The sequence below is a fragment of the Hemiscyllium ocellatum genome, chromosome 12 (assembly GCF_020745735.1).
Source record: "Hemiscyllium ocellatum isolate sHemOce1 chromosome 12, sHemOce1.pat.X.cur, whole genome shotgun sequence".
Taxonomy (NCBI): Eukaryota; Metazoa; Chordata; class Chondrichthyes; order Orectolobiformes; family Hemiscylliidae; genus Hemiscyllium; species Hemiscyllium ocellatum.
Genome location: NC_083412.1, coordinates 76,111,600 through 76,126,844, shown reverse-complemented (window position 1 = coordinate 76,126,844; position 15,245 = coordinate 76,111,600). Strand labels below are relative to the sequence as shown.

The following is a 15,245-nucleotide window of genomic DNA, read 5'->3' as shown; positions in this document are numbered from 1 at the left end:
CCCGAAATGTCGACTCTCCTGTTCCTTGGATGCTGCCTGACCTGCTGCGCTTTTCCAGCAACACATTTTCAGCTCTGATCTCCAGCATCTGCAGTCCTCACTTTATCCCAGGAATTTGCCTGCATTCCGCCTACAGCAAGAACTTAGATAAGGAGAATAAGACTGCACACAATATTCCAGGTGTAGCATCACCAATGCCCTGCATAATTACAGCAAGACATCCATGTTCCTGAACTTGAATTTTCTTTTCAAAGTCAATATACAGTTTGCTTTCTGTACTGCCTCTGCACCTGCACATTTACATTCATCAACTGGTGCACTAGGACACCCAAGAATCGATGAAGATTCCCCCTTTTCAATTTACAGCTATTCAAATAATAATCTCTCTCCCTATTTTTGCGACCAAAGTGAATAACTTTGTGTTTGTCCACATTATACTGCATCTGCATTGCATTTTTTTAAGTTACTCAGCCTATCCACTATAACATCACTGCATCCTCCCCACAGTTCACCCTCCCACCCAGCTATGCGTCGTCTACAAATTTATTTAGTTCCCTTATCTAAATCATTAACATATACTGTGAAGAGACAACTAAAATCCTTTAGCTCATACTTATGTAAATTGGTAGTGAATGGTGAACTTGAGCAGAGCAAGAGGAAGACAATGAGAAAATATACTGATAGTTTAAGAAGCAACGTAAGTATAACATTTAAGAACAATCTCATTGCTGGCTGCAGGGCCTGTGGAAGAAAAATTGGGCTTCTCATTCCACTCTTACTTATAATCCAGGTTAAAGTTGAGCTTCTTTGCTTGATGCTGGAGTTAGTCACCAGCAGTTCACGTGGATCTCTTCCTATATCACTCCCACCACCTGATATAATAACGTAGGAAAATACGCAACTTCTTGTTTGATGGCTGCTGTAGTCAGGGCGATGCTGCTGTTCTTGACATTCTGGCACAACTTGCCCACAATGCAGCATTCCTGAGAGGAAGTTAAGACAGGTCTCAGTGCTTGAACTTGGATTGCCATTGTTGGACTAAGGTGGTGGCTACTAAGTAGCAATTGAGGCTTTTTACATGAAAACATTGGAAAAATCTCCACAGTGCTTTTGATTTAGACTTGTCTTGAAACTCATTCTGTCAAGCATTACCTGGATAAGTTGTTTTGTAAATATTTCTCCTAATTTACCCATACATGCTAAATTAACCTAATTGGACAGTGTGTGTGTATCTCTTTATTCCAGTTACGCTTTTTTCATGCAATAATTTGAAAGCTAATATGCCCTTTTTAAATGACAAATCAACAACTTTGTGACAATGCTAGCATTAAAAATTGCTGTCTTTTGAGAAGTACACTAAGTTCCCAAAGGACTGCCATCATACTTTCATGATACAGCCATACTGTTATCTCATGACAGCTGCCAAATATCTGGACATTTTATCCTTGGCCAGCTCTTCCCCACTGTGTTGCCTCTCTGATCTTCATGTGACACAGACAGTGTAGCTTTCACTCCATCATCTGTGCTCCATTACCAGACCTCTCCTGTATATTACGTTCTTTTATGTTCTCCTTTCTGTGTATGTTTTGCTCTGCACAGCCATCAATTATTAAACAGAGCCTCTAATACTTCATGTAATTTTACTTGCATTGATGACGTTTTTAAGATAAATGTTAAAATAATCTCACATTTGTGTCTCTTCGATTTTCTGTTTCTTTGCTACTTCTTTTATAAATCCCATGGGCAATCTTCAGGATGCCTTCAATTGTAAGATTCAGGAAAAGCTCAATGGGTAAAAACAATGCCTCTCAAGTTTAAGCATTGCTGCCATGCTGTCACATAGAACATAGAACATAGAACATAGAAGGATACAGCGCAGTACAGGCCCTTCGGCCCTCGATGTTGCGCCGACCGAGTCCTACCTAACCTATACTAGCCCAATAACTTCCAAATGCCTATCCAATGCCCGCTTAAATGAACATAAAGAAGGAGAGTTCACCACTGATACGGGCAGGGCATTCCATGAACTCACAACCCGCTGTGTGAAGAATCTACCCCTAACATCTGTCCTATACCTACCACCCCTTAATTTAAAGCTATGTCCCTTAGTAACACCTGACTCCATTAGCGGTAAAAGGTTCTTAGTATCTACCCTATCTAAACCCCTAATCATCTTATACACTTCTATCAGATCTCCCCTAAACCTTCTCTTCTCCAATGAGAACAGCCCCAAGTGCCTCAGCCTTTCCTCATACGATCTTCCTACCATTCCAGGCAACATCCTGGTAAACCTCCTCTGCACTCGTTCTAAAGCTTCCACATCCTTCCTATAGTATGGCGACCAAAACTGCACACAATACTCCAGATGAGGCCTCACCAGAGTCTTATACAACTGCAACATGACCTCAGGACTCCGGAACTCAATTCCTCTGCCAATAAAGCCCAGTACACCATATGCCTTCCTCACAGCACTATTTACCTGGGTGGCAACTTTCAGAGATCTGTGTACATAGACACCAAGATCCCTCTGCTCATCCACACTACCAAGTAGCCTACCATTAGCCCAGTAATCCATCATCTTGTTATTCCTACCAAAGTGAACGACTTTGCACTTAGCTACATTGAATTCCATTTGCCACATTTCCGCCCAGCTCTGCAACTTATCTATATCCCGCTGTAACCTACCACTTCCTTCCTCACTATCCACAACTCCACCGACTTTCGTGTCATCCGCAAACTTGCTTACCCAGCTTTCAAGTCCTTCCTCTAGATCATTTATAAAGATAACAAAAAGCAATGGTCCCAAAACAGATCCTTGTGGTACACCGCTAGTAACTGCGCTCCAAGATGAACATAATCCATCAACTACTACCCTCTGTCTCCTTCCAGCCAGCCAATTCCTAATCCAAACCTCTAATGTATCCTCAATGCCATACCTCTGAAGTTTTAGCATTAGCCTACCATGGGGAACCTTATCGAACGCCTTACTAAAATCCATATACACAACATCTACTGCTTTACCCTCATCCACTTCCTTAGTCACCTTCTCAAAGAACTCAATAAGGTTTGTGAGGCACGACCTGCCCTTCACAAAACCATGCTGGCTATCCCTGATCACGTTATTCCTACCCAGATGTTCATAAGTCTTATCCCTTACCATTCTCTCTAAGACTTTGCCTACCACTGAAGTCAGACTCACTGGCCTATAGTTACTAGGGCTATCCCTACTCCCTTTCTTGAACAATGGGACCACATTCGCTATCCTCCAGTCCTCTGGTACTATTCCCGTTGACAATGACGACATAAAAATCCAGGCCAATGGCTCTGCTATCTCCTCCCTAGCTTCCCATAGGATCCTGGGGTAAATGCCATCAGGCCCAGGAGACTTATCTATATTCATCCTTTCCAATATTCCCAAAACCTCTTCCCTGCATATTTCCAGGGCATCCATTCTAATTATTTGTGATTCCATATTCACATCAGCAACAGTGTCCTGTTCCTGAGTGAATACTGATGAAAAGTACTGATTTAATGTCTCTCCAATCTCCTCCGCCTCCATACACAACTTCCCACTACTATCCTTGACTGGACCGATACCTACCCTAGTCATCCTTTTATTCTTGACATACCTATAGAAAGCCTTTGGGTTTTCCCTAATCCTACCAGCTAAAGACTTTTCATGTCCCCTTCTCGCTTTTCTTAGCTCCCTCTTTAGCTCCTTCCTGGCTACCTTATAACTCTCAATCGCCCCTACTGAACCTTCACGCCTCATCTTTACATATGCCGCCTTCTTCCCTTTCACAAGGGACTCCAATTCCTTACTAAACCACGGCTGCCTCACAAGGCCCTTTACACCATGCCTGACTGGTACATACCTATCGAGGACACGCAGTAGCTGCTCCTTGAACAATCCCCACATCTCATTAGTGTTCTTCTCTTGAAGCCTGTTTTTCCAATCCACACAACCTAAGTCATGCCTCACTGCATCATAATTTCCCTGCCCCCAGCTATAGCTCTTGCCCTGCGGCGCACGATTATCCCTCTCCATCACTAAAGTAAAAGTCACCGAGTTGTGGTCACTGTCCCCGAAGTGCTCACCTACCTCCAAGTCTAACACCTGGCCTGGTTCATTACCTAGAACCAAATCCAATATAGCCTCCCCTCTTGTTGGCCTGTCGACATATTGTGTCAGGAAACCCTCCTGCACACATTGTACAAACACCGACCCATCTAATGAACTCGAGCTATAGCTCTCCCAGTCAATATCTGGGAAGTTAAAGTCCCCCATAACAACCACCCTGCTACCTTCACTCTTTTCCTGAATCATCCTCGCAATATTATCCTCTACTTCTCTAGGACTATTAGGAGGCCTGTAGAAAACACCTAACAGGGTGACCTCACCTTTCCTATTTCTAACCTCAGCCCAAACTACCTCAGATGGCAAGTCCTCTTCCATCGTCCATTCCACTGCTGTGATACTGTCTTTGACAAGTAATGCCACGCCTCCCCCTTTTTTACCCCCATGTCTGATCCTACTAAAACATTTGAACCCTGGAACGTGCAACAGCCATTCTTGTCCCTGTTCTACCCACGTCTCTGTAATGGCCACAACATCGAAGTCCCAGGTACCAACCCACGCTGCAAGTTCACCTACCTTATTCCTTATACTTCTGGCATTGAAGTATACACACTTCAATCCTCCTTTCTGGTTACAGGCACCCTCCTTAGAGATCGCTGCATTATTCTTAACCTCCCTACACTCAAGGTCCTGTACCCTAAAGCTACAGTCCTGGTTCCCAGAATAATGTTGCTTTGGTAACAGCAACCATTAAACTGCTGCATAATCCTGAACAAAGGAAAATCTGCTGTGATCTTCAGAAATTCATGCTAGTTGCACTATTCCAAGATCTTAAAAATCTAAAACTCTTACTTGGGGATGAGAAATATGGGGACATGCCTTCCACAAATGTACAATGTCCTACAAATTTCATTTTTATTTAAGGGATGTTTTATATAACTTTCACCTCCACAGGAAAAGAAGCCCAAGAATCCAGAAAGAGGAGTGGAGTTTTTCCAAAAAACATCTGTGAGAAAAGCAGAGAGAGGCTCTAAACCTTTAAGTCCCAGTAAAACTGTGCTGAAGGAGAAAAAAGTTCCCGAATCTGAGAGAGGTAAGCCTACTTCAGTGAGATCATGATGTTCATGTTAAGTTATAAATCCAGTCTCTGATGATATGCAGACAGGAAGGTCTGGGTCAATAATCCAGCAGAAATTTAAAAGCTCGTTGGACAAGCATGGACTAATAAAGGAGACTTTATCATACTGACTAACGATCTCATTTTTTGATGAGGTAACAAAGAATGTGAATGAATGCACTGCATCTGTACATAAACTTTCAAAAGGTGTTTGATAAAATACCATGTACGAGGTTGTCAACATAACGGAAATCCAAATAAGGGGAATACAGATTGGATACAAAATTGCCTATGGGATAGCAATCAGAGAATGGTGGTGTATTTCAAACTTCAGAGTTTGAGTTTTAAGAGCACTGGTGGTCCTTGGTATATACTGATTACCTAAACTTGTAGGTACAGAACATAGTTTTGAAAATTGAATCTGAAACAAAACTTAAGAATGTAACAAATGGTGAGTAAGTTATTAAGAGACTCGAAGAACATGTAGGTTGGTGGAAAGAGAAAGCACAACAAATGAAGTTCAACATAGAAATATAAGAGATAATACATTTTGGGAGGAAGACTGAAGAGGCACAATATGTCTTAGGAATACTCAAATGTGCGTGACTCATTGAAGGTGGGGATATGAGTTCACGGACTTTTTAAATAAAAGCATGGCCTGGATTTTCACACTCAAAGTGAGTTTGGAAAATCAGGAAATGTCTTGGCTTGCATTACTCACCTTGGGAAAACTTCCCTGAGTGACAGGAACTTTGTTCTGGAGAGGGGTGCTGGGGTTGTGGTGGTGACTTCGTCATATAAAAACCTTCTGTTTTGGGAAAGCCCATTCACCACCATGTAAATCCCCTCAACTACTTCCTCCCTCATAAAAATAATCATTTTATTAGTAACTCCACATCCAATCCTTCAACAAACTCTTCAATCTGTTAATCACAATTGAGTTTACAAGTGGCTACCTTCCTTTCCCCACCGCCTACCTGTGATTATGCTAAATTGTCAACATTTGTCAAGCAGTAATAATGGTATAATGATAGCAGGTAGAGTGATGCCAACAAACAGCAATTGAAATGGATGTAAGTTTGCTCGCTGAGCTGGAGGGTTCGTTTTCAGACGTTTCGTCACCATATTAGGTAACATCATCAGTGAGCCTCTGTTACAGTTTAGATTAGATTAAACTAGATTACTTACTGTGTGGAAACAGGCCCTTCGGCCCAACATGTCCACACTGACCCGCCGAAGCGCAACCCACCCAGACCCATTCCCTCTTTCACCTAAAACTACAGGCAATTTAGCATGGCCAATTCACCTAACCTGCACATTTTTGGATTGTGGGAGGAAATCGGAGCAAACCCACGCAGACACAGGGAGAACGTGCAAACTCCACACAGAGAGTCGCCTGAGGCAGGAATTGAACCCAGGTCTCTGCTGCTGGGAGGTAGCAGTGCTAACCACTGTGCCACTGTGTCTTGCAAGGTTTTTCTTATGCAAAGCTACCGTGCAAGAACTGTATAAACACCACATTGGACAAACAGGCAGAAAACTAGCCACCAGGATACGTGAACATCAACTAGCCACCAAAAGACATGACTCACCCTTACTAGTATCTTTACTAGATGAGGAAGAACACCACTTCGACTGGGACAAATCATCCATCCTCGGACAAGCCAAACAGAGACATTCACAAGAATTCCTAGAAGCATGGCCCTCCAACTAGAACTCTGTCAACAAACACATTGACTGGATCCCATTTACCACCCCCTGAGAAAAAGAACAGAAAATGACATCACCACAGGAAATGACATCACTGACCCAACAAACCCTAAATATATACATAAAAAGCAGGCCATACAACCAGTGCTTCACCAGAAGGTCAATAATGATGTTACCTAGTATGGTGATGAAACGTCTGAAAACAAACCTACATCCAGAACCTCAACCTGAGCTACAAATCTTCTCAACACCCGCTAGCAATTGAAATTGCAGCCGCATATTCATTAATAAAAATCAAAAAAACTGCGGCTGCTGTTAGTCAGAAACAAAAACAGTAATTGCCGGAAAAGCTCAACGAGTCCAGCAGCATCCGTGAAGAGGAATCAGAATTAATGTCTTGAGACCAGTAACCCTTCCTCAGTTCAAGGGAAGGTTACTGGATCTGGAACGTTAAATCTGATTTTTCTTTACAGGTGCTGCCAGACCTGCTGAGCTTTCCTAGCAAATTCTATTTTTGTTTGTGCCATATGGATGAGAATGGAGTAGTGTAGGTTAGATTGTCTTCAGATTGATTCCACCAGTCGGCGCAATATCGAGGGCCAAAGGGCCTGTACTGCACTGTAATGTTCTACGTTTTATATATTCTTTTCTACTCACAGACAAAAGAGGTCTTCTTAAATTTTATTTCTAAAAAATTAGGCTCCTCAACAGTCCAAGCATTCCAAGAGAAACAGCCCAAGCATTCTATCTGGATGCATGGCATGGTATGGGCATCTACTTTTCCCAAGAATGCAAGAAACTACAGACAATCACGAACACAGCCCGGTTCATCACGCAAACTAGCCTTCCATCTATTCACTCCATGTGTAATTCCCACTGTCCTGGGAGAGCAACCAACCTAATAAGAGACCCGTGCTGCAAATGTGTTGCTGGTCAAAGCACAGCAGGTTAGGCAGCATCTCTGCCTAACCTGCTGTGCTTTGACCAGCAACACATTTGCAGCTGTGATCTCCAGCATCTGCAGACCTCATTTTTTAATAAGAGACCCGTCTCAACCCAGTTATACTCTCTTCCACCCTCTTCCATCAGGAGAAAATTTGAAAGTTTGAATGCATGTACCAACAGATTCAAGAACGGCTTCTTCCCTGCTATTATCAGACTTTTGAATGGACTTCTCAAATATTAATATTGAACTCTCACTCTACATCTTCTCTGCAGCACTGTATTCTGCACTCTGCTATCTTGATGCACTTTGTATGGTACGAGCTTCCTGTATAGCAGGCAAAACAACACTTTTCACTTTATCCTGTGACAATGATAAATCAAACTCAAACTAAAGAAAAAGGGTGGGACCATCAATCCTGTGAATGCTAGATATCAAGGGATGTACAACTTTGGATTAAGAGAAAAAGAGAGGCTTATGAGGACTCAAGAAGTGGCCATAGAGGAGTATAGAATGTGCAAGAGTGAACTGAAAAAATAAATTAAGAGAAGGGAAAGGGGAGATGAAAGGATACTGGCAGGAAAACTAAAGAAAAGTCCTAAGTTGCAGGTAAGTTAAGGGCAAAAAGGTAACAAGGAGGGTCCATGAACGACCACAGCAGTAATTTGTGCGTGGAGCCAAAGGATATAAAGTAGGGTGCTCAATGAATACTTTGGGTCATTGTTCACTAGTGAGAGGGACAATATACGCACAGAATGTCTGTGATACAATTAGAGAAATTGGCATAGACAGAGGAGATTCTGAGTGGTCTGGCAGGCTTAAAAGTAGGTAAATCCACAAGCCGAGTGAAATAATGTTCAGGTTTTTAAGTGAGGCATGTGAGGAAATAGGGGCACTGGCAGTAATTTTCAATTTCCCACTGGCCACAGGAAAGGAGCCAGAGGACTGAGGACAGCCAATGTGGTACCGTTATTCAAGAAGGGAGCAAGAGATAAACCATGAAACTATAGGTCAGTCAGTGTAACCTCAGTGGTGAGGATTGTGTTGGAAGCAATTCTGATGGACATAATTAATCTGTATTCGGAGAGGCATTGTTTTTTTTAAGGGGCGGTCATGTCTGACCAACTTGCTGGAATGTTTCAAAGAGATGATCAGGTGTGTAGATGTTATTGGTATATTCTAATTAGACTTCAGCAAGGCTTTTGATAAGGTTTCGCATGGGACCAAAGGCAAGAGCATATGGAATCCAAGGAAATTTAGCAAGTTGGATCCACAATTGACTGAGTGGCAGGAAGCAGAGAATGTTTGAGGGGTATTTTTCTGATTGGAATTCTGTGTTCAATTGGGTCCCATAGGGTTCCACCTCTGTAAAGAGTCATCTAGACTTGAAACATTAGCTTGCTGTCTCTCCATGGATTCTGCCTGATGCGCTGTGATTTTCAGCAATTGATTGTTTTCAGGGTCCCAAAGGAATGCTTTTTTGTGGTTTATATAAATAATTGATTTCCATTGCAGCAATGGTTTTTAAAAATAAGTAGTGTCTCAATTATAACAGAGGATGAATTTATTATAAAAGTACTAAGCATTCAAACAATAATGAGAGTATCTTAAAATGAGGGAGTAACGTCACTGCAAAATATCTGAATTCTTTCGCTGTATGTTGTATTTTGGTCGTAAAATTATTGAGAGAAGAAGCTGTTTCAACTATCATTGCTGTGAGGAAGTCTCAAACTTTATGTTAATCTTCTGTCTACAGGGCTGATTCTGGAACCTTACCTTCCTATAGCTACGCCAGCAGGTGAAGCTAGAGCCAGCAAGAATGGATGTGTCAGCTCACAATCCTTAGAGTATTTGGAAATGAATTGTCCTCTCCCCAGAACCCCTATGCCTATCAGACAACATGGCTGTCAGCCACTAGAAACTGTGAGCACAAAACAAGGGGCAAAGGGCATCTATCCCATTGTGAACAGTAAATATCCTACCTGCAAGGGGCAAGATCAAATTGAACTAATTTCTCAGCAGAAAGCCATGGGACCATCTGGGATTTTGTCTTACTCATCCACTGAACAGACTGCAGTTTCAATTCAGCAGCATGGGTGTTTAAGGTCCATGAAAACACTGAGTCATCCTAGTCACACCATTCCAACGCATGAAGAAAAGAAAGACCTTATGGGATCCCAGATGGTGTCCCATATTCCATCTGTTTCCAATGATGCAAGATCCATTGAAATGGGCAATCCTTATCTGGTTAAAAGCAGGGGCAAGTTTCCAATGATGGGCATTGGTCAGATGCTGAGAAAACGGAATCAAACGATACAATTAAAAACAGACAGACCCAAAGAAACGTGTTGTCCTGAGTTTCCCACATCAGATATTATACAGAAGATGCTGTGTACTTCTGGTAGTCTGGAACCCCAGTGCTGATTTCAGTTGTCAACCAGAATTAAATGTTGATGTAACTTATCTCAAAGGGACACACATCGAGTTTGCAGAATTGTTCACTATATTTTTTCCATGAATATTTCTTCGTAAAGTTTCTCAGGAACATATCTTGAAAATATTTAATCTAAATTTAGAATGCAAAGCTAGTTTGAATGGTGCAAGGCCAAATGTTTGTTCACGTATCTGTATAATTTGAAACAGCACAAAGTTAATTGATTCTGTGTGTAATAACAGCATGAAAACCTTTGTAAAAAAAACATTGTTCATTGGATCATTTTCATTTAAGAATTGTGAACTTTTCAACTGATGCTGAATTTTTTGACATTGTAGGCAGCCACTCATCAAAGGGCTGAAGGTATTATACTTGAGAAACATTTAGATTGTGTTTTTATTCCATATATGTGCTATTAGAGTCATAGAGTATTATCCCAACCCAATCTAGTCCCACCTGCTAGCACCCGGTCCATATCCCTCCAAACCCTTCCTATTCATATACCCATCCAAATGCCTCTTAAATGTTGCAATTGTACCAGCCTCCACCACATCCTCTGGCAGCTCATTCCATACACGTACCACCCTCTGTGTGAAAACGTTGCCCCTTAGGTCTCTTTTATATCTTTCCCCTCTCACCCTAAACCTATGCCCTCTCGTTCTGGACTCCCCGCCCCCAGGGAAAAGACTTTGCTGATTTATCCTATCCATGCCCCTCATAATTTTGTAAATCTCTATAAGGCCACCCCTCAGCCTCCGACGCTCCAGGGAAAACAGCCCCAGCCTGTTCAGCCTCTCCCTGTAGCTCAGATCCTCCAACCCTGGCAACATCCTTGTAAATCTTTTCTGAATGTTTTCAAGTTTCACAACATCTTTCTGATAGGAAGGAGATCAGAATTGCACGCAATATTCCAAAAGTGGCCTAACCAATGTCCTGTACAGCCGCAACATGATCTCCCAACTCCTGTACTCAATAATCTGACCAATAAAGGAAAGCATACCAAACGCCTTCTTCACTATCCTATCTACCTGCGACTCCACTTTCAAGGAGCTATGAACCTACACTCCAAGGTCTCTTTGTTCAGCAACACCCCCTAGGACCTTACCATTAAGTGTATAAGTCCTGCTAAGATTTGCTTTCCCAAAATGCAGCACCTCGCATTTATCTGGATTAAACTCCATCTGCCAATTCTCAGCCCATTGGCCCATCTGGTCAAGATCCTGTTGTAGTCTGAGGCAACATTCTTCGTTGCCCACTACACCTCCAATTTTGGTGTCATCTGCAAACTTACGAACTGTACCTCTTACGCTCGCATCCAAATCATTTATGTAAATGACAAAAAGTAGAGGGCCCAGCACCGATCCTTGTGGCACCCCATTGGTCACAGGCCTCCTGTCTGAAAAACAACCCTCCACCACCACCCTCTGTCTTCTACCTTTGAGCCAGTTCTGTATCCAAATGGCTAGTTCTCCCTGTATACCATAAGATCTAACCTTGCTAATCAGTCTCCCATGGGGAACCTTGTTTAATGCCTTACTGAAGTCCATATGGATCACATCTACTGCTCTGCCCTCATCAATCTTCTTTGTTACTTCATCAAAAACTCAATTAAGTTTGCTGAGACATGATTTCCCACGCACAAAGCCATGTTGACAATCCCTAATCAGTCCTTGCCTTTGCAAATACATGTACATCCTGTCCCTCAGGATTCCCTCCAACAACCTGCCCATCACTGAGGTCAGGCTCACTGGTCTGTAGTTCCCTGGCTTGTCCTTACCACCCTTCTATTCTTTTACTGAATATAAATTGTCAACATTCTTCTGAAGTAATTATGTATTCTAGGCATTCTTTTGTTAGAAGGTGAGACGTTTAACAAAAAAACTGAAGAGATCATGAAATCTAGCAAATACCATGAGAAACTGGCATATACTATTTAATGCTGACTATTGTTTGCAATTTTATATACATATGTAATATATAAAAGCAATATCCTTGATTTAAAATTCTTTGCATTGTTTTAAAAATGTTTTCTTTTAACATCATACAAGGCATTTTATTAAAAAACAAATTAACCCCCTTTATGCCAGAATTGTGTATAAATTTACATTTAGAGTTTGTAGAATGGAATGTTCCAAAGATATATTCAAATGTTTAGTTGATTTTATTGGCTAGTATAGAACTATCTATGCATAGTTTGGCAATCACACTCTCAGTAATATTTCTCTGAGGAGCCAGTTGATATTTACTGGTCTAAGAACTTTTTAAACAAGACTGCACAGCTACAGTAATCACTAAAATTGGAGTGTCAGGGGCAATGAAGACTAAAATGTGAATCAGAAAATACTTGTTTTTCCCAGTGCATCCCATTTCTAGTTTTGAGAGGATCCTGACTGATATCAAGAATTCTTCTCTTGGGTGACATTTACCAGAATCCGTTTTTTGTTTTATTGGTTCAGCCAAAGTGAACTGCTTATATTGGCTTCAACAGTCATTAGCTGCAAGTCTCTGATCCACACAAGAGGCTGGGATACATAATGTGATACAGAATTAGGTGACTGCAAGTCAACATCAACTTTAAACTCTATGGAAATAAAAATTGGGAGAGATGTAAAATTTGGCAACTTGCTGTTGCATCTTATTTACACTAACAGACAAGGGAAGTAAGGGGGGATGTGTGAGCGCAAGTTTTGCATTTCTTGCGGTTGTAGGGGAAGGTGCCGGGAGTGGAGGTTGGTTTGGTGGGGGGTGTGGACTTGACAAGGGAGTCACGGAGGGAGTGGTCTTTTTGGAACGCTGATAGGGGAGGGGAGGGAAATATATCCCTGGTGGTGGGGTCTGTTTGGAGGTGGCGGAAATGACGATGGATGATGTGATGTATCCGGAGGTTGGGTGGTAGGTGAGGACCAGTGGGGTTCTGTCCTGGTGGCGATTGGAGGGGCAGGGCTCAAGGGTGGAGTAGTGGGAAGTGGAGAAGATGCGGTGGAGGGCATCGTCGTTCATGTCTGGGGGGAAATTGCGGTCTTTGAAGAAGGAGGCCATCTGCGTTGTTCGGTATTGGAACTGGTCCTCCTGGGAGCAGATGCAGCAGAGACAAAGGAATTGTGAATATGGGATGGCGTTTTTACAGGGGGCAGGATGGTAGGAGGTTGATTCGATCGCCCGAGATAGAAATGGAGAGGTCTAGGAAGGGGAGGGAGGAGTCTGAGACGGTCCAGGTAAATTTGAGGTCGAGGTGGAAGGTGTTGGTAAAGTGGATGAACTGTTCAACCTCCTCGTGGGAGCACGAGGCAGCACCGATACAGTCATCAATGTAGTGGAGGAAAAGGTGGGGAGTGGTGCCAGTGTAGCTGCGGAAGATGGACTGTTCCACATATCCTACGAAGAGGCAGGCATAGCTGGGGCCCATGGCTACTCCTTTGGTTTGGAGGAAGTGGGAGGATTGGAAAGAGAAGTTGTTCAGAGTGAGGACCAATTCAGTCAGTCGAAGGAGGGTGTCAGTGGAAGGGTACTGGTTGGTACAGTGGAAAAGGAAGAAGCGGAGGACTTTGAGTCCTTCGTGATGGGGGATGGAGGTGTACAGGGACTGGATGTCCATGGTGAAGATAAGGCGTTGGAGACCGGGGAAGCGAAAATCATGGAGGAGGTGGAGGGCGTGTGTGGTGTCACCAACGTAGGTGGGGGGTCTTGGACTAAGGGGGACAGGACCGTGTCGAGGTATGCAGAGATGAGTTCAGTGGGGCAGGAGCAGGCTGAGACAATGGGTCGGCCGGGGCAGTCAGGTTTGTGGATTTTGGGCAGGAGGTAGAAAGGGGCGGTGCGGGGTTGTGGGACTATGAGTTTGGAGGCGATGGATGGGAGATCCCCTGAGGTGATGAGGTTATGGATGGTCCGGGAGATGATGGTTTGGTGGTGGGAGGTGGGGTCATGGTCAAGGGGACAGTAGGAGGAGGTGTCCATGAGCTGACGTTTAGCCTCAGCGGTGTAAAGGTCGGTGCGCCAAACTACTACCGCGCCTCCCTTGCCTGCTGGTTTGATCGTAAGGTTGGCGTTGGAACGGAGGGAGTGGAGGGCTGCACGTTCCGAGGGTGAGAGGTTGGAGTGGGTGAGAGGGGTGGACAGGTTGAGGCGGTTAATGTCGCGGCTATGAAGTGTTTGAGGGCGGGTAAGAGGCCAGCACGGGGTGTCCAGGTGGATAGGGTGTGTTGGAGGCGGGAGAAGGGGTCGTCAGAGGGTGGGCGAGAATCCTGGTTGAAGAAGTAGGCGTGGAGGCGAAGGCGGCGGAAGAATTGTTCAATGTCTCGCCACGTGTCGAACTCGTTAATCTGAGAGTGTAGGGGGATGAAGGTGAGGCCTCTGCTGAAGACTGATCTTTCATCCTCAGAGAGGGGGAGGTCTGGAGGGATGGTGAAAACACGGCAGGGCTGGGAGCTAGAACCTGGTTTTGGGCTGGAGCTGGGAGTGGAGGCGGGGTTAGGCATGGGGGCGGGAATCGGGGCGGGGACGGCGATCGGGGTGGGGGTGGGGTTCGGTGTGGGGGCGGGGTTAGGTGTGTGGATGGACTTGGGGCTCTGGCTGTTCACAGTATTTTTCAATGATTTGGACATAGTGACCACATGTAATAAATATTTCCACTTGTGCAGATAATGCGATGCTAAGCAAGAATGTACATTGTAAAGAAGATGTAAAGTGGTTTTAGGAGGATTTGAACAGCTTAGTGAGTTGGCAAAAACTTGGCAGCTAGAATATAATGTGGAAAAATGTGGGTTTATTGATTTTGGTCAGAGAGTCAAGAGTACAGAGTATTTTTTTAAATATTAAGAGGTTGGAAAGTGTAGATGTGCAAAGGGTACCTTTGCACATAATAGGATAATTAGGAAAGCCAGTGGAATGTTCGTCTTTATCACAAGAGGGTTTGAGCATACGAATATTGCAGGCTTGCTTCAGTTGCACAGCAGCTTGATTA

At 43.5% G+C, this 15,245-nt stretch overlaps 1 protein-coding gene across 1 annotated transcript in view; it reads left to right on the top strand.

Moving 5' to 3' along the window:
* hunk (hormonally up-regulated Neu-associated kinase) overlaps window positions 1-12,221 on the top strand; it is a 74,802-nt gene extending 62,581 nt beyond the window's left edge. The window contains exons 9-10 of the mRNA XM_060833184.1: window positions 5,033-5,171; window positions 9,605-12,221. Of these exons, the coding sequence (XP_060689167.1) occupies window positions 5,033-5,171; window positions 9,605-10,272 (807 nt within the window). The 3' untranslated portion in view covers window positions 10,273-12,221. The remainder of the gene's footprint in view (window positions 1-5,032; window positions 5,172-9,604) is intronic.
* Window positions 12,222-15,245: the final 3,024 nt, after the last annotated feature.